Source organism: Anomaloglossus baeobatrachus, chromosome 4 (genome assembly GCF_048569485.1).
Source record: "Anomaloglossus baeobatrachus isolate aAnoBae1 chromosome 4, aAnoBae1.hap1, whole genome shotgun sequence".
Lineage (NCBI taxonomy): Eukaryota > Metazoa > Chordata > Amphibia > Anura > Aromobatidae > Anomaloglossus > Anomaloglossus baeobatrachus.
Genome location: NC_134356.1, coordinates 161,067,510 through 161,092,406, shown reverse-complemented (window position 1 = coordinate 161,092,406; position 24,897 = coordinate 161,067,510). Strand labels below are relative to the sequence as shown.

The window sequence follows — 24,897 nt, the reverse complement described above, 5'->3', positions numbered from 1 at the left end:
ATGTTCTTCATTCTCCACTAGTGTATGCAGGAGAGCAGACAGCTGCAGGACTACAAGGCTCAGCATGCTCCATCCAGGACTGTATGCTGGAGGGGAGAGTCAGGGGGAGCAGACCTACAAGGCTCCGCATACTCCATCCACTAGTGGATGCAGGAGAGCAGACAGCAGCTGCAGAACTACAAGGCTCAGCATCCTCCATCCAATAGTGGATGCAGGAGAGTAGACAGCAGCTGCAGAACTACAAGGCTCAGCATCCTCCTTCCAGGACTGTATGCAGGATTTGCCCCCCAAAAAAATGACGTGGGCTTCGCCATATTTTTGTATGCTAGCCGGGTACAGCAGGCAGGTACGGGCTGCCCCCAACCCCCAGCTGCTTATTTGTACCCGGCTGGGAACCAAAAATATAGGGAAGCCCTTTTTTTTTTTTTTAATTATTTCATGAAATAATTTAAAAAAAAAATGACGTGGGCTTCGCCCAATTTTTATGTCCAGCCAGGTACAACTAGGCAGCTGGGGATTGGAATCCGCAATGCAGGGTGCCCAATCTTTCTGGGCACCCCCGCTGCGAATTGCAGTCCGCAGCCACCCCAGAAAATGGCGCTTTCATAGAAGCGCCATCTTCTGGCGCTGTATCCAACTCTTCCAGCTGCCCTGATGCCGGCTGGCTCGCTGGGTAATAATGGGGTTAGGGCTAGCTGTGTATTATCAGCTGGCCCTAAGCCCGAAATTCATGGTGTCACGCCAATATTAGACATGGCCACCATGAATTTCTAGTAAAGATAAAAAAACACAAAATACAGAAAAATTTTTATTAGAAATAAAACACAACACAATTAGTGACTCCATCTTTATTGAAATAAAGAACCCCCCTCCGCAGTAATCCTGGGTCAAGAGTCCCGCGCCGTCCAATCCGGATCCAATATCATCTGATCGGTTTGCTGGAAGGCAAAGTGATCAGATGATGTGTCAGGTTCAAGGGCCTGAATGACATGACAGCAGCTGATTGTATAAACTGCTTTTATACAATCAACTGATGCATCAGTGAAAAAAAAAAACCAAAAAAAACACACACTTCTGTGCAGCATTGGACTGGCTACCAGAGGAATCTCCAGTAATTCCAGGCCTGGATTCAGGTACCTGCACTGCACTCCGGAGTTCTTACCTTAGCTCCAGAGTGCAGCCGAGACTGTACAGTGCCGAGTGACTGATTCCCCGGAACTTGCGGTTCAGTTCACGACAGCTGCAGACATCCCGGGCTAATCTCCGGTGCTCTCACCTGAACTCCGGAGATCATCCCGGCCTGTCTGCAGCTGTCATGAACTGACTGCAAGCGCCGGGGAATCAGTCACTCGGCGCTCACTCGCTGTGCAGTCTAGGCTGATGCATCAGTGCAAACAAAAAAACAACTACACACGTCCATGCTGATTCCCGTCCGACCGCTACTGGAGCTGCCGATAATCAGCTGATGAAGCCTCCTGACGGCATCAGCCTTAGCCGGCCAGGCGGTAAAAAGCTGGCCTCACCGCGAGACTTGCGATCAGCTGATGCATCAGGTGATCACCGCCAGGTCCTCACCGCCAGGTCCTGCAGCTATCGGATGTGCCTGTGAGCCGGCACACAGCCAGAGCGGGGGTGGCGGTACCGGGAAGAGTAGCTGGGAGCGGACATGGCACCGGAAGTCTGCAGACAGGTGAGTATGACATTTTTCTACTGTTCACTTTTGATTTACCAGCCACTTCCACCTCCCGCACGGGAGCAGACATGGCATCGGGCGGGAAATGGAAGCAGAGGTGGCGGTACCGGGAGGATTCACGCTTCTGTGTTTACTGACAGAAGGAATCCTCTTCTTGTACATGTGACTTTTCTACCCACCCATTGCGTTTATAGCTGAGTTTTTAGTCATTAAAACGCAGCTATATTTGCAATTTGCGGTTTTCATTGCGTTTTTGAACATCTCATTGAACTCAATGAGTGGAAAACGCAGTGAAAATGCAAAAATAATTGACGTGCCCACAAAAACGCAGCTAAAACAAAACGGTGTGTGCAGACAGCAAAAATGAAAACTCATAGACTTTGCTGGGGAAGCAAAGTCATGCAGTTTTTTGAGCAAAAATGCACCCGAAAAACGTTGCGAAAAACAGGGCTGTGGAGCCGGTAAGCCAAACCTTCGACTCAGACTCCTCAATTTCTCTTGCACCGACTCTGATTCCGACTCCTACATATATTGCTTATAGTTAGGTGAAAAATTTATTGTAGTACATGAACATGTGTATGTGAACATCAGACATTCAATCATTTTTATGATACAATAATCAAGATATTTGGATAGAACATAAAATATATTTATTGGAATGCAACTTTAGAACACAAACTGTAATAAATTGTAAATATGTAATACACTGTAATATACAGTAGATTACATGTGTATCGTGTGTGTGTGTGTGTGTGTGTGTATATATATATGTGTATATATATGTATATATGTGTATATATATATATATATATATACATATTTACAATTTATTAGTTTTTTGTGTTCTAAAGTTGTATTCTAATAAGTATATTTTATCTAAATATCTTGATTATTGTATCATAAAAATGCTTAAATGTCTGATGTTCACATTGTACTACAATACATTTTTCACTTAAATATAAGCATTATACTAAATATTATTTAGTAAAATATTCAGCACATTCTGCATTGCACTACTGTCCCCAATTTATTATATATTTTAGGCTATGTGCGCACTAGTGAGTTTTACCCGCGGATTTGCCACGGAAATTTTTTGAGAAATGTCTGCAATCTTTGTGCAGAAATTTCCCAGCAAATCCTATGTGAAAAAAAAATAGCTGTGCGCACACTGCGGATTTTTCACAAGAAATTTCCTTGAAGAATTTCTTGAGAAAATTTCTTGAGAAAATGAGCATGTCAATTCTTTTCCACAGGTACCTGCGGATTTCTGCAGTACAGCCTGCAAAATCCGCAGGGAACAACCTGCGGGAAAATCGCGGCAAATCCGCATGCGGATTTACCGCGGATTTGGTGCGGATTTTTTTCCGGAGGTCCGGAAATCTTCCACTCCCAGAAGTTTCTCAAAAAATTTTCTTGAGAATCTTCACAGTTCTAGTGCGCACAAAGCCTTAGGAGTCAGAGTCGGTGCATTTTATACCGACTCCACCAAAATGAGCTCCGACTCAGACTCCACAGCCCTGGCGAAAAACGCACTGTGTGAACTTACCCTTACTGTCTCAACCCAGGAAGTCCCACCTACTTTATCCCCCTAAACTGTGGGCCGAGCGTTCTTTTTTTAACCCTTGCAGTCCTACCACTATACGTTTTTATCTGAACTCCCTCCTAGCATTTGGAGAGTCCAGTGCCATATGGCGGTTGCTGGCAGAACTATGACATAACCTATAGGAACGCTTTATAATGCTATAAAATACAATAAAGGCACAATTCAATAAACTGATAAAATACACTTTTAGAGTATAACATCCAGTATCTTCGGGGGGGTAGTTCTATCCATAGGACACCCTACTACACTAGGCTGTACCAGTACTTCCTTGGTTGTGAATTCACGTTAAAATGGGACGTACCAGTACGTCCTTGGTAGAAAAGGGGTTAATTGAAGTGGGTGAAAAAAACGCTGAAAGAATTGACATGCCGTAGATTATTTTCAGCACAGAACCCACAAATCAGAAATAAGCAATGTGTGCATGACACTCAGGATTCTCATCAACTTTGCTGGCATCAGGATTTCCTTCAGGATTTGTGACAAATCTACACTCGGATGCATCAAAAAACGTGGCAAAAACACGACATGTGCCTGACTGGTAAAATATAAAATATAGAAAAATATTAACCTTTCTATATCACTGGCTGTAGCAGAGTGTCGCTGAATTCCTAAGTGAAACCAGAAATAATGTAAAACCTTATTGTGCCCAGATATCGCTGGACTGAAACGCAAACTGTGCTCTGCTACATCTGTGCACGCTCTGATTTTCCATTATTTGTGGTTTCACCTAATTTTGACCTGCTAATCTCAGTAGAGCTCAATTTGAGGTCAGGTTGTGTAATGGCCTAATCCCAGAGAGCCCTATTAGTCAAATGTTTTTCTTGTTTAGTTCTTTAGCATTATATTCCTTTTTCTTCATAGGCCTTTACAGAACTTCAGGCAAAAGTCATTGACACGCAACAAAAGGTGAAGTTAGCTGATCTTCAGATTGAGCAGTTAAATAGAACAAAGAAACATGCTCATCTTACAGACACTGAAATTAAGAGCTTGCCCAATGAAACCCCAATGTATGAAGGAGTGGGAAGGATGTAAGTAAATGGTTTTTTTCTGTTTTCATGCTTGAAATAATCACTATTATCAACATTTTAGTTTAAGGTAAAATTGCCTGACCCATATGACTGACCATTAAGCTCAGGATGGCAGTACATTTTTCATTTTTACAATGCACAAGAATGGTTGCAACGGTTTCATTATGTGTCCACAATGACAATTCGCTGCACGCTCTTTTTCCAAGTTGCATCAATTTTGTTCATAGAGAAATTCACTCATGTGAGGGCTTGTTTTTCGTGGGATGAGCTGCCGTTTTTACTCCTACCATTTTGAAGCACATAACAGTTTTTGATCGCTTTCTAATCAAGTTTTTGGGAGACCAAAGGAACATTAAATAAATAATCCCTGAATTGCTGTTTTCTTACACTCTTCGCCCTGTGGTAAAAGTGATGACAGGTTTATTCTTTGGCTCAGTATGATTACAGCGATACCACACTTATTTAATCTTTTTTATATTTTGCCATTTTTACACAATGAAACCAATTTTATAGCAAAAGTAATTTGTTGTTGTGTCACTAGTCTTCGAGCTGTAGCTTTGCTTTATTTTTACGCTGATTTACCTGTATGGCTGCTTGTTTTTTGCGAGACAAGATTACAATTCCAGCAATACCATTTTTATTCACATACAACTTTTTGATTACATTTTATTCCACAGGTTTTTTTTTCGGTAGTAGTATGATAAAGCATAGTTTTTTAGCACTTTTTTATGGTGTTTACTAAAAGGTTTAACTAGTGTGACAGTTTTATAGAACGGGTTGTTCCAGACATGACAATACCAAACGTACTGTTTTTACATTAATATACATGGGACTTTATTAGTCTGATCGCTGGTATAATGCATTGTAATGCATTACACCTATTAGCGTGACACTGACAGGACACCTTTTAGACCATGATCCTGGCATGGTTTAACATACCACTGTAGCCAGCAAACCTAGAGGCAATTATTTGACGTCGGGTTGCCATGGCAATGATCGGTAGCCTGCAATTACATTGCAAGGGTGCTGATCAAGTGGGAAACAGAGCGCATGCCTTCTCCCAATCTCCTAAATGCTGCAATCGCTATTTAATTAGCCTTGACAGCCGGAGTTCATTAATCTCTTAAACTGAACTCCTGGTGGCAATCGTGCGAATACAGCAGATGGCGGGATCTCTTCCAGACCTTTAGGCTATGTGCGCACTAGAAAATTACTTTTTCTTAAGGAAAAACCGGACCCTCTGAAAGAATCACGCACCTGCGGTAAAACACCGCGCCAAAACTGCAACGAAATCCGCATGCGGATTTGCCACGGTTTGGTGCGGATTTGACTCGGTTTTTCCGCAGGTTGATCCCTGCGGGTTTTTACCATTATCTATGGCAAAAAACGCAGGTACCTGCAGAAAAGAAGTGACCTGCTCATTAATTCTGCGGGTAAATCTGCATGTATAAAAAAAACAGTGTGCGCACAGCATTTTTTTTTATACCCATACGTTCTGCTGGGGAATGACTGCAGAAATGTTAGAAACATTTTCTGTGGCAAGTCCGCGGTAAATCCGCAGCATGCGCGTGGCCTTACATGGGTATGTCAAAGGCAATGAAGGGGTTAAAGGAATGTCATAAAACAGCTGTGTGCAATTAATTTTCTCAAGGGTCCACATAAGACCATGACTGTTGTGGATGGCCAGTCCAATATTTTTAAATTAATTCTGCTCAATATTAATATTAACATAATTATCATTTTAAATTATAATTTACAATTATATATATTTTTTTTATCATTTAATATCGAGCAGAATTAAGTGTGCGACTGTATGAACCTGCACAACCCCCCCATATACAGTATGAACCCCCACATAGCCTCTCTATATACAGTATGAGCTCTCACCCAGCATAGCCTGTTAGAGCTGCCAGTAGCCCCTCGACACACAGTAGGAGCCTGCCTAAAAACAGTACAAGCCTGCACCTGGTGCCCTGTATACCATATGTGCCCCCGCATAGCCTCCTAAATATAGTATGAGCCCTCATAGCCCCTATATACAGTATGAGCTCCCACATGGCCCGCTGTATACATAGCTCCATACATACATACATACATACATACATACATACATACATACACACACACACACACACACACACACACACACACACACACACACACACACACACACACACACATTCCATACACATATAAAAAAGAAAACACACACGTACCTTGGTCCTGTTCCCCCAGTGCTGCACTCTGCTCCTGTCTGTAGTGCACAGACTCTCCGTACAGCAGACGCGATGGTGTGATGTTATCGCGTCTGCTGCCTCACACGATGACTGGTGGAAGAAGGAGCTGGTTACTTCGTCTTCCACCAATGTATTCATGGCTGTCTGCATCCTGAGAGTGTGGATAGCGGTGATATCTGGAAGCAGGCGGCGTATGATCACATGGTGTGGCTTATGGGAATGTGTATGTATGTGTATGTGACCCTCTGATTGTCTCTGTCTGCGGGACAAACAAGATTAGCAAAAGGGACAGTTGTGGCCCTCAGACAGCATCTTGCCCAGCTCTGTGGTTAAGGGTTTGATTTCCACAATGCGTGTCAGTAACCAATTTATGCCACTGTATGCCTTATACCAGTCATTGCGAACCTTTTACAGGCCGAGTGCCCAAACTGTAGCCCTAAACCCAATTTTTTTTCCGAAGTGCCTACCAATCCTATTATGTAAATAATTGATTTTAATCTTACCTTTGCCGTCTTCTCTTCAGCAGGGGGCATCACGCTCATGCATGCTTACCACACATTGAAACTGAGCCCCTGCCCTTTCCAGACACAGCAGTTGGATTGATCTTTCTGGAAAAAAATTGAGGCATATTAGACAGAGATTTTAGCCTGGAATGCAATCAGATGTCATCCTGTAATCCACATCTACATTTCAAAGTCTGAACATCTTGAAATCCCATAAAGACGTGTGAGTGGCTCCCCTCCCCTTTCATTGTGTAGTTCTGTCCCCCTTCCTCGGCCACTTCCTGGTAAACATGTCCCCCATCCTGATATAGATTTCCTACATTCTGGTATATTTGTCCCCATCATGGCCCCATCCTGGTAAATGTCCTCCATCCTGGTAAATGTTACCCATTCTTGCATGTTCCCCCATGCTGGTAAATGTACCCCATCCTGACATATTGCCCATCCTTGTAAATGTTCCCCCATCCCGGCATGTACCCCATTCCTGGTAAATGTTCCCAATCCTGGTTAATTTACCCCATCCAGGTAAATGTACCCCTTCCTGGTAAATGTACCCTATCGTGGCATGTTTCCTCCATCCTGGCATGCATGTTTCCTCCATCCTGGCATGCATGTTTCCTCCATCCTGGCATGCATGTTTCCTCCATCCTGGCATGCATGTTTTCCTCCATCCTGGCATGCATGTTTTCCTCCATCCTGGCATGCATGTTTTCCTCCATCCTGGCATGCATGTTTTCCTCCATCCTGGCATGCATGTTTTCCTCCATCCTGGCATGCATGTTTTCCTCCATCCTGGCATGCATGTTTTCCTCCATCCTGGCATGCATGTTTTCCTCCATCCTGGCATGCATGTTTTCCTCCATCCTGGCATGCATGTTTCCCCCCCCATCCTGGCATGCATGTTTCCCCCCCCCCCATCCTGGCATGCATGTTTTCCTCCATCCTGACATGCATGTTTTCCTCCATCCTGGCATGCATGTTTTCCTCCATCCTGGCATGCATGTTTTCCTCCATCCTGGCATGCATGTTTTCCTCCATCCTGGCATGCATGTTTTCCTCCATCCTGGCATGCTTGTTTTCCTCCATCCTGGCATGCATGTTTTCCTCCATCCTGGCATGCATGTTTCCCCCCCCCCCATCCTGGCATGCATGTTTCCCCCCCCCCCATCCTGGCATGCATGTCATCCCCCCCCATCCTGGCATGCATGTCATCCCCCCCCATCCTGGCATGCATGTCATCCCCCCCCCATCCTGGCATGCATGTCATCCCCCCCCCCCCCCATCCTGGCATGCATGTCACCCCCCCCCCCCCCATGCTGGCATGCGTGTTCCCCCACGCTGCCATGTGCGTTCCCCCTCTCCCACCCCACGCTGCCATGTGCGTTCCCCCTCTCCCACCCCATGCTGGCGCTGCCGCACACGAGTTATGAAAAAAAAAAAAGCAACACACAACTTACCTGCGCACGCTCCCCTGCTGCGCGCTGCTGGGTCCTCAGTTCCCACGCGGCCAGCAGGTGGCGCTGCTCCTCCGTCTCCTAGGCAACCCACTGCAGCCTGGGAGAGGAGGAGTGTTAGAGCGGAGGAGAAATGTCTCCTCCTCTCCAACACAGATTTGATCTGCCGGCGCCACTGCACTAGCAGACCAAAGCTGCAGCATCGGGCGACAGCACGCGTGCCACCAGAATGGGCTCAGCGTGCCCCTGGTGGCACGCGTGCCATAGGTTCGCCATCACTGCCTTATACAATGGCTTAAGATGAAGGCTTCCATTGTAGAAGTGAAATAGATACATATTGCTGATATAAGCCAATGTATGTAAACCGCTGTGGAATTAATAGCGCTATATAAATGAATACAATTATTAATTATCATTATAAGGAAAAAAACATCTGAAATAAGCCTGGCGGCAAGGAGAGAGTGAAAAGCAACTGATAAAGATGGACTGTAACAATTGATGAACACTTAATTTAACGGGAATCTGTCAATAGGGTTTTGCTATGCTTTGAGAGCAGTGTGATGTAGGGAAGGGACAAAGACCCTGATTCCAGCAATGCGTTACTTACTGGACTGCTTGCTGTCAGTTTTCTCTACTGAAGATCTAGCAGTTCTCTGAATACTGAGTGTTGTATAACCCCACCCACAACGCTGATTGTCAGTTTTCTGTCTATGCACAGTCTACACAGAAAGCTCCCAATCAGTGGGGGGTGTTGGGTTATACAGAGCTCATGAATGTGGATGACTACCTGGCAGCAGGTTTACTAGTCTTCTATTGATGATATCCTGATGATAAAACAGTGATTATATCAAAAGTAGAGCAAGCAGCGCTGTAAGAAACACATTGCTGGAGTCAGGGTCTCTGTTTCTACATTATTCTGCATTCAGATTAGGTGGCAAAAAACAAGGTATCAAATTCCCTTTAAAGAGAGCTTGACAACTATGTCTTATTAAATATTTGTAAAATAACAGTGAGCACGTTTTCTTCAAGCTCAGTGTTGTCATCCATCCTGTTCACCATTCCTCGTGTCGTCCCTACATTTTTTGATATGGTTGACTCTGATTTGATAAGTGTGAAGTCAGGTCTATACTGAGACTTTTTGTAGTGCTACACAGTCTAAGTGATAACTCCATAATTAAAATCAATCAGTAGCACTACAGAAAGTCTGTATAGACAAGGCATCAAAATGATTCCTCAAAGTTATCCCTTAACCAGCTGCTGAGACACATGTAGCTAGGGCGTCAGTGATTGGCAAGTTATCTCCTTTTCTACAGTACTTTGGTACAACTGCTTTAAAAGGGGTCCAGTGCAAAGACTTTGGCAGTGGCAGTAAGAGGGTTAACAGTAAAAGAATGTATATTTGCCTCCTGCTCTGCTGTGATCAGGGCCAGCTGGGAGTGGTGATGTCACCAACCTGCAGCCAATCCGTGTCCGATGCAATTCAGCAAGCGCTGGAGTGAGTGTGCATGCTTTTGTTCTTTTAACACCCTGTTTGCCCACTGCTTAATTTACCTAATAAACAGAGAACCCCTTTAAGGCCTCTGTCACACGTTCGTGCCTCCGGTACGTGTTTGACAGTTTTCTCACGTACCGGAGACACGGGCACATGTGGACCAATGTATTCCTAATGTATTGAACACACGTAAGTATTTTGGAACGGAACGTGTGTCCGTTCCGTACTTACGTGTGTCCGTGTGTTTCTCACGCTGACATGTCCATTTTTCTTCGGCATCACGGGTGTCACATGGCCCGCACCCGTACCACACGGATGTAGTGTGGATGCGGTCCCGTGTGACAAGCGCCGGAGAAAACTCATGTGTCAGAGTCAGAGAAAAAAATAACAAACCTTTACTCACCTTCTCCAGGCCTCCTGTCTCTGCCGCTGCTGTCACTTGCTTCCGGCCGCCGCTCATTATGCTCATTTAATATTCACTTCACTGCGGCTGGAAGCTGCAGCAGCGGGGAGTCGGCAGGGCTAGAGACTGAAGATCAGTACCCTGGACAGCACCAAGGACCATGTAAATATGCAAATTACCAGTTCTCCGTGTGTTATCATGGATAGCACACGTAGAACACACGTGGCCCGCACGTACCGGAGACACGTACTTACCAAACGCAACACGCAGGGAAAATACGTGTCTCGCGACACGTGCGTGATTTTCACATATGTGTGACAGAGGCCTAAGGAAAAGAGTGGGAGAAGATGCCTATGTCTTTGTATGCAGTAGGAGACCAGGACCTCAAGTCAGTTGAATTTTTTTCGGACAATTTTTTACAACAGTTTGACAAATCCTACTAGTTTTTAACTGACACTATAGTTCCAGAGGTAATAGAAACTTAATGTAATGAAATAACTAAATAGTGCATAGATGTAGAATAATAAAAACTGATGATATAAAAAAATGAGTGCCTTCTGATGCCTTGCTCTTATTTTGCACACATTCTCAAACAGGTAGAGAAGTGAGATATGAAGGCTAAAAAGCGCTACACAGCCTGTTCTTCCTGTCCATGGTCTTCTTACAATCATTGAATTGTTGTTTCAGAATAGGTGTGATACTCCGTAATACATTTGTAATAGTTTGCAGCGATTAAACTTTATTTACACAAACCCTTGAACTAATAATGAACTATTTCCAATTACATTTTACAATTTGCTTAGTAATGTGATTTGCCTTATTTTAGGTTTGTTCTTCAAACTAAAGAAAAAATTCACTGTCAGCTATTGAATAAACAGAAAATTGCAGATGACAAGATTGCGGAGATAGAGGTTAGTACTTTTTTATATATGTATATATATGTATGTATATATATGTATGTATATGTATGTATATATATGTATGTATATATATGTATGTATATATATGTATGTATGTATATGTATGTATGTATATGTATGTATGTATATGTATGTATGTATATGTATGTATATGTATGTATATGTATGTATATGTATGTATATGTATGTATATGTATGTATATGTATGTATATGTATGTATATGTATGTATATGTATGTATATGTATGTATATGTATGTATATGTATGTATATGTATGTATATGTATGTATATGTATGTATATATATGTATATGTATGTATATGTGTATATGTATATATATGTATATATATGTATGTATGTATATATATGTATGTATGGGTATATATATATATATATATATACCCATACATGTGTATGTATGTAGATATATGTATGTATGTGTGTGTGTATGTATATATATATATGTATATATATATAATATATATATTACACACACAGAGTTAGGTCCAGAAATATTTGGACAGTGACACAATTTTCGCGAGTTGGGCTCTGCATGCCACCACATTGGATTTGAAATGAAACCTCTACAACAGAATTCAAGTACAGATTGTAACGTTTAATTTGAAGGTTTGAACAAAAATATCTGATAGAAATTGTAGGAATTGTACACATTTCTTTACAAACACTCCACATTTTAGGAGGTCAAAAGTAATTGGACAAATAAACCAAACCCAAACAAAATATTTTTATTTTCAATATTTTGTTGCGAATCCTTTTGGAGGCAATCACTGCCTTAAGTCTGGAACCCATGGACATCACCAAACGCTGGGTTTCCTCCTTCTTAATGCTTTGCCAGGCCTTTACAGCCGCAGCCTTCAGGTCTTGCTTGTTTGTGGGTCTTTCCGTCTTAAGTCTGGATTTGAGCAAGTGAAATGCATGCTCAATTGGGTTAAGATCTGGTGATTGACTTGGCCATTGCAGAATGTTCCACTTTTCTTCAGCGCTCTATTGGGAGACCCAGACGATTGGGGTATAGCTACTGCCCTCCGGAGGCCACACAAAGCACTACACTAAAAAGTGCAAGGCCCCTCCCCTTCTGGCTATACCCCCCCGTGGTATCACGGGTTCTCCAGTTTTCAAGCTTTGTGCGAAGGAGGTCAGACATCCACGCATAGCTCCACAGATTTTAGTCAGCAGTAGCTGCTGACTATTTCGGATGGAAGAAAAGAGGGCCCATATGGGGCCCCCAGCATGCTCCCTTCTCACCCGTTGATGGTGTTGTAAGGTTGAGGTACCTATTGCTGGTACGGAGGCTGGAGCCCACATGCTGCTTTCCTTCCACATCCCCCTGGGGGGCTCTGAGGAAGTGGGATCCTGCCGGCCTCAAAGCTCTGACGCCGGGCTCCATCCACAGACCCATTTGAACCTGCTGGATACGGAGCTGGAGTACCGTTCAGGGACATGGCCCTGCACCATTACAGGTACTCTGTGTCCCCGTACACACAGGCACAGCACACTCCAGACTTGCTGGGTGTGCTAGTGCGCCGGGGACAGTAAAGGGTTACAGTCACTGCAGCTTTGCTGAGTGACTTTGTGTTTTGGGAACTACCGCGCCGGACGCTCCGGGAGCGGCGGCGCGGCTGGGACTTGTAGTTCGCCGGGGACTGGGCGCCGACCGCGCTTTTACGGCGGCGGCGCTTATAACTCCAGTCCCCGGCTTCTGCGGCCTAGTGCCGCTTCGTTCCCGCCCCCTCCCTGTCACTCAGGGAAGGGGACAGACGCTGAGCAATCAGCAGCGCCGAGGGCTGGAGCCTTTTTACATGCTCCAGCCCTCTCACTGCACACTGTCGGACGCCGGATTCCCGCTCTGCCTTGGGGGCACGCCCACGGCCCGCCCCTCCTCACACGAGCTGGGGAAGAAGCCGGCAGCCATTACTGCACCGAGCTTGGACTTTCGGCACCAAGGCAGGACGGTGGCGATCATACACCCGCTTATAGGCGGGCGGTAAGAGGCACACATAGTGCTGACCACGATATAACTGCAGTGTATACATGTGTTGTTTTTAACTACATAGGTCGCTATATGCCCGCTTGGGGAGCGACACATCAGCAGCAGGAAAGCAGGTGTGCTAAAGCACAGGCTTTCTAGGCTGCTTGTTTTGCACGACTGAGGTGTTCATTTGTGTTTATGCTGATATGCTATACATTGCACTGTACAGTCGCTAGTCTTAGCTATATTCTCCTGGAATGGCTAGACTACAGCAGCAGAAAACCAAGGGTGCTGGGGCACAGGTTTTTTTCTATGCTGCTTGTATTGCATGGGCTGCAGTGTGCATTTGTACTTGTGCTTGTATGCTATACATTGCACTGTATGGTCACTCTTCTGGGCTATATTCCCCTAGATGACCAGTCTACAGCAGCAGAAGAGCAGAGGTGCCAGGGCACAGGCTTCTATGCTGCTTGGATTGCATGTGCTGCAGTGTTCATTTGTACTTGTGCTTGTATGCTATACATTGCACTGTAGGGTCACTCTTCTGGGCTATATTCCCCTAGATGACTAGTATACAGCAGCAGAAGAGCAGGGGTGCCAGGGCACAGGCTTCTATGCTGCTTGTATTGCTTGTACTGCAGTGGTCTTTTGTACTTTATGCCTGTATGCTATACATTGCAATGTACGGTCACCAATCTTGGCTATATACTTCTAGATAGCTAGTCGGCAGCGGCAAAAAAGCAACACAGATTTCAGTGCTGTTTTTACTACATGGGATGCTGTTCATGACACCGTCCCATTGTGTGCATGCTCCCCTGTAGCACGTCGTCTGCCGGGGTCTCTAGCACTTCGTCTGCCGGGGCTCTACTAGTTGTGGCCAAAGAAACCTCCTGTCAACCCTGTCCATGGACAGGGACGGAGTAGTCATAATATAGAGACTTGCACCCATGGGCAATCTACTTGACCAAAAGGCAGCTCTTCAGGGCTTTGATACTGACATCGCTCTCAATCCGGATACACCGGGTGGTCACGCCATACGGAATGATCCTATACCGTCCATCAATGGAAGGTTGGATCTTTCTCCCTCAGCTCCCCCAGTGGAGATAGGAGACGAACAGGAGAAGTTCCTTTTCAGTATCTCACGCAGATATTGAGTATTTTTCTGGCCACGCTGACTTCAGAGAAGCAGTCCAGGAACACCACGCTTACCAGATAAGCGTCTTCTCCAAACGTTTTTAGGATACACGTTATCCCTTTTTTCCCCTGACGTGGTCAGCGCTGGACCCAGGGTCCAAAGGTGGATTCTCCAATCTCCAGGCTTGCATAAGAGCCATAGTTGCACTGGAGATGGGGCTTCACTTAAAGATGCCATTCACAGACAGATGGACTCTGGTTGAAATCTGTCTAGGAGGCTATCGGCGTGTCGGTTGCTCCGGCATCCACAGCCGTATTGGCAACCTAACCTTTTCAGCTGTTCTTGCGCAGCTGACCTTGAGCAGGGACATCTGTACCGCAGAGGCGTCCGTAACCCCGCAATGTCTGCACTGCGACTTACCCTGTTAATACTGTCCTAAAAGTACAGTCGAGGTTTCGGTCCTTCCCAAGCTCCGGCAGGTCCCAATTGTCCTCGTGCAAAAGGGCTACAAAACCTCAGACGGGCTCAGATTCCGGCCGGGCTCAATCTCGCCCAAGGAAGGCAGTCGGAGGAACCGCTACCAAGGCGGTCTCCTCAGGACTCTCAGCTCTCTCTCTCTCTCCGCATCCGCGGTTGATGGCAGACTCCCCCGCCTTTGGCGACATTTAGCTGCCACAGGTCACAGACCGGTGGGTGACGGACATTGTGCTCACGTGCACAGGACAGTGTTCTGTTCTCGTCCTCCGACTCCATTCTTCAGAACGGCCCCACCTCTCCACCGAGCAGATGCCCTGCTGCAGGCGGTGGACGCTCTAAGAGCAGGAGTGGTGATCCCTGTCCCCCCTCAGGAACGAGGGCGAGGGTTTGTACTCCAATCTCTTTGTGGCTCCAAAAATGGACGGTTCCTTCCGTCCTGTTCTGGTTCTGAAACTGCTCAACGAGCATGCGAACGCCAGGCGGTTCCGGATGGGATCCCTCCGATCCGTCATTGCCTCAATGTCTCGAGGAGACTTCCTTGCCTCAACAGACATCAAAGATGCCTATCTCCACGTGCCAATTGCTACGGAGCACCAACGTTTTCTACGTTTTGTGATAGGAGACGAACATCTTCTGTTCGTAGCTCTGCCATTCAGTCTGGCGACAGCCCCACGGATGTGCACCAAGGTCATGGCAGCAGTGGTAGCAGTCTTGCACTCTCACGGACACCCGGTGATCCCGTACTTGGACGATCTACTCGTCAAAGCACCCTCCCTCGAGGCATGCCAACGCAGCCTGAAGGTTACGCTGGAGACTCTCCAGACTTTCGGGTGGATCATCAATTTGGCAAGGTCAAATCTGTCTCCGACTCAATCACTAACGTATCTCGGCATGGAGTTTCATACTCTATCAGCCATAGTGAAGCTTCCGCTGAACCAGCAGCGTTCACTGCGGACAGAGGTGCAGTCTCTCCTTCAAGGCCAGTCGCACCCCTTAAGGCGCCTCATGCACTTCCTAAGGAAGATGGTGGCAGCCATCGAGGCAGTTCTCTTTGCGCAGTTTCATCTGCGCCAACGGCAATGGGACATTCTCCGCCAATGGGATGGGCAGTCAACCTCCCTGGACGGGAAGTCTCCCTTTCCCTGACGGCCGAGGACTCTCTGCAATAGTGGCTTATTCCCACCTCATTGTCATAGCCCCCATCCTGGGCAGTGGTCACGACAGATACGAGTCTGTCAGGGTGGGGAGCAGTTTGTCTCCGCCACATGGCTCAGGGGACGTGGACTCAGCAGGAGTCCACCCTTCAGTTCGATGTGCTGGAAATCGGGGCAGGGTATCTTACCCTATTAGCTTTCCAGAAGTGGCTAGAAAGGGAGCAGATCCGAATCCAGTCGGACATCTCCACAGCGGTGGCATACATCAACCACCAAGGAGGGACACGCAGTCAGCAGCCTTCCAGGAAGTCCGGCGAATCCTCATGTGGGTGGAGGACACAGCATCCACCATATCCGCAGTTCACATCCCGGGCGTAGAAAACTGGGAAGCAGACTTCCTCAGTCGCCAGGGCATGGACGCGGGGGAATGGTCCCTTCACCCGGACGTGTTTCAGGAAATCTGTTGCCGCTGGGGGGTGCCGGACGTCGACCTAATGGCGTCTCGGCACACCAACAAGGTCCCGGCATTTATGGCACGATCGCGCGATCACAGAGCTCTGGCGGCAGACGCCTTAGTGCAAGATTGGTCGCAGTTCCGGCTCACATATGTGTTTCCACCTCTGGCACTCTTGCCCAGAGTACTGCGCAAAAATCAGATCCGATTGCAGCCGCGTCATACTCGTCGCACCAGACTGGCCGAGGAGATCGTGGTACCCGGATCTGTGGCATCTCACGGTCGGCCGACCGGGGTCACTACCAGACCGACCAGACTTACTGTCTCAAGGGCCGTTTTCTCCATCGGAATTCTGCGGCCCTGAACCTGACTGTGTGGCTTTTGTGTCCTGGATCCTAGCGTTTTCAGGATTATCCCAAGGGGTCGTTGCCACCATGAGACAGGCTAGGAAGCCCACGTCTGCTAAGATCTACCACAGAACGTGGAAGATTTTCTTAATCTGGTGCTCTACTCAGGGAGTGTCTCCCTGGCCATTTGCATTGCCTATCTTTCTTTCCTTCCTACAATAGGAGTTAGAAAAGGGCTTGTCGCTAGACTCCCTCAAAGGGCAAGTCTCAGCACTATCCGTGTTTTTTCAGAAGCGTCTAGCACGTCTTTCTAAGGTGCGCACGTTCCCGCAGGGGGTTTGTCATATCGTACCCCCGTACAAGCGGCCGTTGGATCCATGGGATCTGAACAGGGTTCTAGTTGCTCTCCAGAAGCCGCCTTTCGAGCCTCTGAAGGAAGTTTCCTTTTCTCGCCTGTCACAGAAGGTGGCGTTTCTCGTTGCGATCACATCGCTTCGGCGAGTGTCTGAGCTGGCAGCTCTGTCATCCAAGGCTCCCTTCCTGGTGTTTCACCAGGACAAGGTAGTGCTGCGCATCATTCCGGAGTTTCTCCCTAAGGTCGTATCCTAGTTTCATCTTAATCAGGATATCTCCTTACCGTCCTTTTGCACTCATCCGGTTCACCGGTATGAGAATGATTTACGTTTGCTAGATCTGGTGAGAGCACTCAGAATCTACATTTCCCGCACGGCGCCCGTACGCCGTTCCGATGCCCTTGTCGCTGGTACGCGCAAGAGGTTGCAGGCTTCTAAAGCCACCCTGGCTCGATGGATCAAAGAACCAATTCTGGAAGCCTACCGTTCTGCAGGGCTTCCGGTTCTTTCAGGGCTGAAAGCCCATTCAACCAGAGCCGTGAGTGCGTCCTGGGCGCTACGACACCAGGCTTCGGCTCAACAGGTGTGCCAGGCAGCTACCTGGTCGAGTCTGCACACTTTCACCAAACATTATCAGGTGCATACCTATGCTTCGGCGGATGCCAGCTTAGGTAGAAGAGTCCTGCAGGCGGCAGTGACATCCCCGTAGGGGAGGGCTGTTTTGCAGCTCTAACATGAGGTATCTCTTTACCCACCCAGGGACAGCTTTTGGACGTCCCAATCGTCTGGGTCTCCCAATAGAGCGCTGAAGAAGAAGGGAATTTTGTTACTTACCGTAAATTCCTTTTCTTCTAGCTCTTATTGGGAGACCCAGCACCCGCCCTGTTGTCCTTCGGGATTTCTTGGTTGTTTGCGGGTACACATGTTGTTCATGTTGAACGGTTTTTCAGTTCTCCGACGTTATTCGGAGTTAATTTGTTTAAACCAGTTATTGGCTTCCTCCTTCTTGCTTTGGCACTAAAACTGGAGAACCCGTGATACCACGGGGGGGTATAGCCAGAAGGGGAGGGGCCTTGCACTTTTTAGTGTAGTGCTTTGTGTGGCCTCCGGAGGGCAGTAGCTATACCCCAATCGTCTGGGTCTCCCAATAAGAGCTAGAAGAAAAGGAATTTACGGTAAGTAACAAAATTCCCTTCTTTTGCACTCATGAACTCCTGGGTAGCTTTGGCTGTATGCTTGGGGTCATTGTCCATCTGTATTATGAAGCGCCGTCCGATCAACTTTGCGGCATTTGGCTGAATCTGGGCTGAAAGTATATCCCGGTACGCTTCAGAATTCATCCGGCTACTCTTGTCTGCTGTTATGTCATCAATAAACACAAGTGACCCAGTGCCATTGAAAGCAATGCATGCCCATGCCATCACGTTGCCTCCACCATGTTTTACAGAGGATGTGGTGTGCCTTGGATCATGTGCCGTTCCCTTTCTTCTCCAAACTTTTTTCTTCCCATCATTCTGGTACAGGTTGATCTTTGTCTCATCTGTCCATAGAATACTTTTCCAGAACTGAGCTGGCTTCATGAGGTGTTTTTCAGCAAATTTAACTCTGGCCTGTCTATTTTTGGAATTGATGAATGGTTTGCATCTAGATGTGAACCCTTTGTATTTACTTTCATGGAGTCTTCTCTTTACTGTTGACTTAGAGACAGATACACCTACTTCACTGAGAGTGTTCTGGACTTCAGTTGATGTTGTGAACGGGTTCTTCTTCACCAAAGAAAGTATGCGGCGATCATCCACCACTGTTGTCATCCGTGGACGCCCAGGCCTTTTTGAGTTCCCAAGCTCACCAGTCAATTCCTTTTTTCTCAGAATGTACCCGACTGTTGATTTTGCCACTCCAAGCATGTCTTCTATCTCTCTGATGGATTTTTTCTTTTTTTCAGCCTCAGGATGTTCTGCTTCACCTCAATTTAGAGTTCCTTAGACCGCATGTTGTCTGGTCACAGCAACAGCTTCCAAATGGAAAACCACACACCTGTAATCAACTCCAGACCTTTTAACTACTTCATTGATTACAGGTTAACGAGGGAGACGCCTTCAGAGTTAATTGCAGCCCTTAGAGTCCCTTGTCCAATTACTTTTGGTCCCTTGAAAAAGAGGAGGCTATGCATTACAGAGCTATGATTCCTAAACCCTTTCTCCAATTTGGATGTGAAAACTCTCATATTGCAGCTGGGAGTGTGCACTTTCAGCCCATATTATATATATATATATATAATTGTATTTCTGAGCATGTTTTTGTAAACAGCTAAAATAACAAAACTTGTGTCACTGTCCAAATATTTCTGGCCCTGACTGTATATGTATGTATGTGTTTTTTTTTATATATATATATATATATATATGTACTGTCATTTGGACAGAACTATTGTAGGGTTTTGTTTTGTTTTGTTTTTAGCATAAATCTTATGATGGCGTATCAGCCATCCCAGAATACCTAATAGCAGGAACTAAAGGCAAGTCCAAAAGCTTTTTCTCCTAACTTCCCATACACAAGAATGCTCTCACCTTCTGTGTTCTCTGAGAAAGCCACAACTTATCACATATGCCAGCGGCTTATCTCCATTCAGGACAAGAAGGCCACCTGCTTCGTTGGTTGGTTCCTTCTGTCACCTGGCAGATGATGAATTAATTATTCGACAGAGGATACCATGTAGAAAAGGGTCAGGGCTTTGGACATTCCACTTCCAATTAGTTTGGTGGTTAGATAAACTGCCTCCTCTTAGGACCCATTCACACATCAGTGATTCTGGTACATATGTGACCAGGGTTGTACTGGGGTGTGAGTAGCCTGTGACGACATGGACTCTCATGGGTTAAAGTTTCTTAAAATCCAGCCAGACAGCATGATAGATTGTCTATAGATGGGGGAGAAGTCCCTCATTGTTTTTACAAGACTCTTGTTGACTCAATGTAATTGTGTTGGCCACTGAAAGCCAGACGTATTGTTCTCCAGACTTTTCCAGTAACCATTGTATTGTAGTTGTGTATTGATAATGTAATTACCTTAGTAGCCATTGTCTAGTCGGTGACTTGCCAACTCCATGTAGATATACTGAGTCTTTCTATGTACATCATTTAAATGAACATTATCCATGCAGCTTGAAATTCATCCAATGGGAGAAGCAATCTTGTCCAACCAATCGATGAGGACGCAGTGTATCCTAAGGGAAGGTTATGGCTATAAAAGGGACTTCTTAAAGGCACCAGGGTTGATGAAGGTTGATGGATCCAGTCTAAGCTCTTTGGAGCTGACTAGAGGATCAGGATATCTTATGGCTTCAATCTAGGGACTCCGGTCCCGGTTGGAGACCATATCCACAGCCTAGGGATTTCGACTCCGGCTGCCAGGATTGTAACATCATACCAGGACTACCTAAGGAGGACGCTCAGGTTGGGACAGTTCAGTCACCTGTTACAGACTTTGCAGACCTCAGACAGCTTGGAACCTGTGAGGCATGGACATTCTAAATCCCTGGTGAGCCAGCGGAAGGGTGAGACTCTGTTGCCTGTTACATTTGTGTTTTGCTGGTTATGTGTTATGTGCTGTTAATTGTTTGGGGATCCAATAAAGTCTAATTATTGTGGTTCCCTCACCCTGTGTTGTCTGAGTAGTGTTACGCCCACGGTTAAGGAGGCCGGCGTTCAGTTGGGATGAGCCCTGAGCCACGCTGTCTTTCTAAAGGCGGCGGGTTTTAGTGGACGAGAGCACCCACTGAGCCTCGTGTCTCCACAATTGGTGGCAGCAGTGGGATACTACTCAGCCTGGTTTACCCAGGGGAGCTGCAGCGGACTGGTGTTTTTGGACACCGTCCAGGGCTCAACAACCAGGGAGGCACATAAGCATACCCAGCAGGCCATAGGGGAGGCATTCAGGTTTCGGACGCTGCCATGTCCAACCCCACCAGCTCAGCCATGGGACGAGAGGAGTTACGACCGCTGCAGTAAATGGATGCTACAGGATCTGTGCCAGAGGCGAAAGATTATCTACTGGAACGCTGAGACTCGATCAGACTTGATCCAGAAATTAGTCCGTTGGGATACACAGAATGATGCAGAGGACGATGAGGATTCCGCCGATATTGACCCAGAGGATTTAAACTATGTGCCACATCATGGATCTAGTGACAATCGGGAATCAACTTGGTCCAAAATGGCCCAAGCCACAGCGTTGTTGGATGCATTGGGGCCTAGATCCTCAAGAGAAGAGAGGGCTTATGTTCTGGAATATGTTTATGGGATTCCAGCTGCCGTACTGCTAGCACCAGCCGGTCGAGAAGGATGGTCCCGCTACCCAGCAGAAGCTGCGCCAAAACAAAGGACTACAAACAGGGCCTGTGACTCGCCCAATCTATGGCGCTGTTATACATGTGGGCCCCATGGACATATAGATAGAGATTGTCTCCAAAACCGAGGCCGCATGTTTGGAGCCCGTCTGCCAGTCCAACCAGTCAACATATGCCGAGATGAACTAACGAGACCTGAGGAATGCTACTCCCAAGAAACACCAATAGCTGAGGAAGTGGTTTATCCAGTCCACACCCTACGGCAGGCCGGACACCGTACACCAGCCAACCTCCATTCCCACATCCAGACGGTCAAGGTCGGTGATATACAGGCTCAGGGACTTAGACATCGGATCTTCCACCACTCTGGTAAGCCCAGTTATTGTTTCCCCAGAAGACCCTTTACCAGATTCCCAATTATCCATCTCCCTGGCTGAGGGCCAGCGCTCAGACGTACCTCTGGCATGTGTGCAGTTGGACCTTAGGACCGACCAAGGAGAGGTCGAGGTGGAGCTTGTGGACAGCCTCCCCACACCTGGTATTTTGGGGACCAACCAGGAAGCGATCGATGTGGGGATTGTGAACAGCCTCCCCATACCGGTCATTGTGGAGATTGACCAGAACAAGGCTGATGTGGAGCTTATGGACACCGTCCCCACACCAGTTACTTTGGTGTCTGACCAGGAAGAGGTCCATTTGGAGCTTATGGACAGCCTCCACACACCTGTTGTTTCGGGGACTAGCCAGGAGGAAGGTGAAGTGGGGTTCATAGATGGCCCCACCAAGCCTGTTTCGGATACCACTCAGAGGGAAGTGAAAGTGGGGCTTGGGGATTACCTGCTCACACCAGTTATTTTGGAGAATGACCTAGGACAAGGACTATCCAGTAAGTTTGATGCAGACATCACCCACTTCCAAGCCAAGCAGGACCCGGATGTGGATCTTTCTAACATTTTTTCCAATGATAATTCACATTCCCAGTCTGCAGCATCCACTTCTGAGCCAAGAACCGTGAGTAAGCCTAACCACACTGTGGCTATTGACTGGGGGAGGATTGATAGTGGGAGATTTGTGCACGCCCAACTCATGGACCCCACCTTAGTGCTTGTCCACAATATGGCTGCTCAATTTGGGGGAGGTAATCAGGGGGAGGTGTATAGATGCAAGCCTCTGTTGCTGACCTCCCCATTAAAAAGGACAATGCCGTCAAGAGGAGAAGGATGATCGGAAGCCTATCATGTCTGGCTAATATTAAGAAGGGGGAGGAATGTGACAACATGGACTCTCATGGGTTAAAGTTTCTTAAAATCCAGCCAGACAGCATGATAGATTGTCTATAGACGGGGGAGAAGTCCCTCATTGTTTTTACAAGACTCTTGTTGACTCAATGTAATTGTGTTGGCCACTGAAAGCCAGACGTATTGTTCTCCAGACATTTCCAGTAACCATTGTATTGTAGTTGTGTATTGATATTGTAATTACCTTAGTAGCCATTGTCTAGTCGGTGACTTGCCAACTCCATGTAGATATACTGAGTCTTTCTATGCTCATCATTTAAATGAACATTATCCATGCAGCTTGAAATTCATCCAATGGGAGAAGCAATCTTGTCCAACCAATCGATGAGGACGCAGTGTATCCTAAGGGAAGGTTATGGCTTTAAAAGGGACTTCTTTAAGCTACCAGGGTTGATGAAGGTTGATGGATCCAGTCTAAGCTCTTTGGAGCTGACTAGAGGATCAGGATATCTTATGGCTTCAATCTAGGGACTCCGGTCCCGGTTGGAGACCATATCCACAGCCTAGGGATTTCGACTCCGGCTGCCAGGATTTTAACATCAAACCAGGACTACCTAAGGAGGACACTCAAGTTGGGACAGTTCAGTCACCTGTTACAGACTTTGCAGACCTCAGACAGCTTTCTAAATCTGGCATTATTCCTTTCTCGGTGGGTGCCCGCCAAAAGCGGGGTGCTGCTGGATTGGAGTAAGCGGCCCTGGAACCTCTGAGGCAAGGACATTCTAAATCCCTGGTGAGCCAGCGGAAGGGTGAGACTCTGTTGCCTGTTACTTTTGTGTTTTGCTGGTTATGTGTTATGTGCCGTTAATTGTTTGGGGATCCAATAAAGTCTAGTTATGGTGGTTCCCTCACCCTGTGTTGTCTGAGTAGTGTTACGCCCACGGTTAAGGAGGCCGGCGTTCAGTTGGGATGAGCCCTGAGCCACGCGGCGGGTTTTAGTGGGCGAGAGTACCCACTGAGCCCCGTGTCTCCACAGGGCCTACCAGGGAAATTGACTCTAGGGCCCACACTATAACTACCATAAATGTTTTTTATTACTTGTTCATTTTCGGCTTCTCTCAGTATAACATATGCCTTTTAGCAAACTCTACAGTGTGTAAAAGAGACCTGTACTGTGCCCTGCAGATATCACATGATTTCTTGTAGCATCTATTTTTGTAGTTAATAATGGAATCTATTATTTACAGTCAGTCGCAGTTTTTCTTACACACGGACATTCCTTGTCCTAGGAAAACACCGAGTCCATCAGCCTAATAATATTCACAGTGAAGCAAAATGCTATCCAGCATCTTCAGAGGGAAAAGATTACTAAAATTAATCCACCTCTGCTGCCATCTATTTAGGAAATCCCCTATTAGGCCCTGTGTGCACACTGCGCATTTTGCCGCGGATTTTGCAGCAGAATTTGTTCATAACTGTCCTGCAGTCCTTCTCCAGCAAAATCTATTTAAAAATCAAAATGCTGTGCTGCAGAATTTCTGCAACAAAAAGAAGTAGCACGTCACTTAATCTCCGCAGGTACCTGCGTGTTTGCCATTAAATATTGGTTAAAAACTGCAGGGAGCAACCCGCAGAAAAACCGCGGCAAATCCGCACCAAAAACGCGGCAAATCCGGATGCGGTTTTTGGTGCGTTTTTTTTTTTTTTTTTTTTTTTTTTTGCTGCGTGTGCAGAATTTTCCTAAGGAAATGCAATTTTCCAGTGCGAACAGGACCTAAGAATCAATATGTGGGGGTGTAAAGCATTACCCTCCATACACTCTTCCATGTGGAGACTCTGGTGAATATTTGTCTTCTCTTTCCACCTTCAACATTTACATAATTATCAGGTAATGATCGGCCCCCAGTATCTACTGGATGTAGACAGTCCTTCTGTGGGGACAGAGGCCTATAAAGCCGCACTATGGTTTCCAAACTAGTCTTACATGTTGGATAAACCCTTCACTACTCCTGTGTATTCTGACAATACTGCTCTATGGGCAGATCAGGCTTTTTTTTTTTTTTAACA

The 24,897-nt window shown here is 46.4% G+C and overlaps 1 protein-coding gene across 1 annotated transcript in view; it reads left to right on the top strand.

The window, feature by feature from the left end:
• Positions 1-24,897, top strand: part of PFDN1 (prefoldin subunit 1) — a 32,777-nt gene that overhangs the window by 5,086 nt on the left and 2,794 nt on the right. Inside the window, exons 2-3 of the mRNA XM_075344569.1 lie at positions 4,158-4,324; positions 11,240-11,324. Of these exons, the coding sequence (XP_075200684.1) occupies positions 4,158-4,324; positions 11,240-11,324 (252 nt within the window). The remainder of the gene's footprint in view (positions 1-4,157; positions 4,325-11,239; positions 11,325-24,897) is intronic.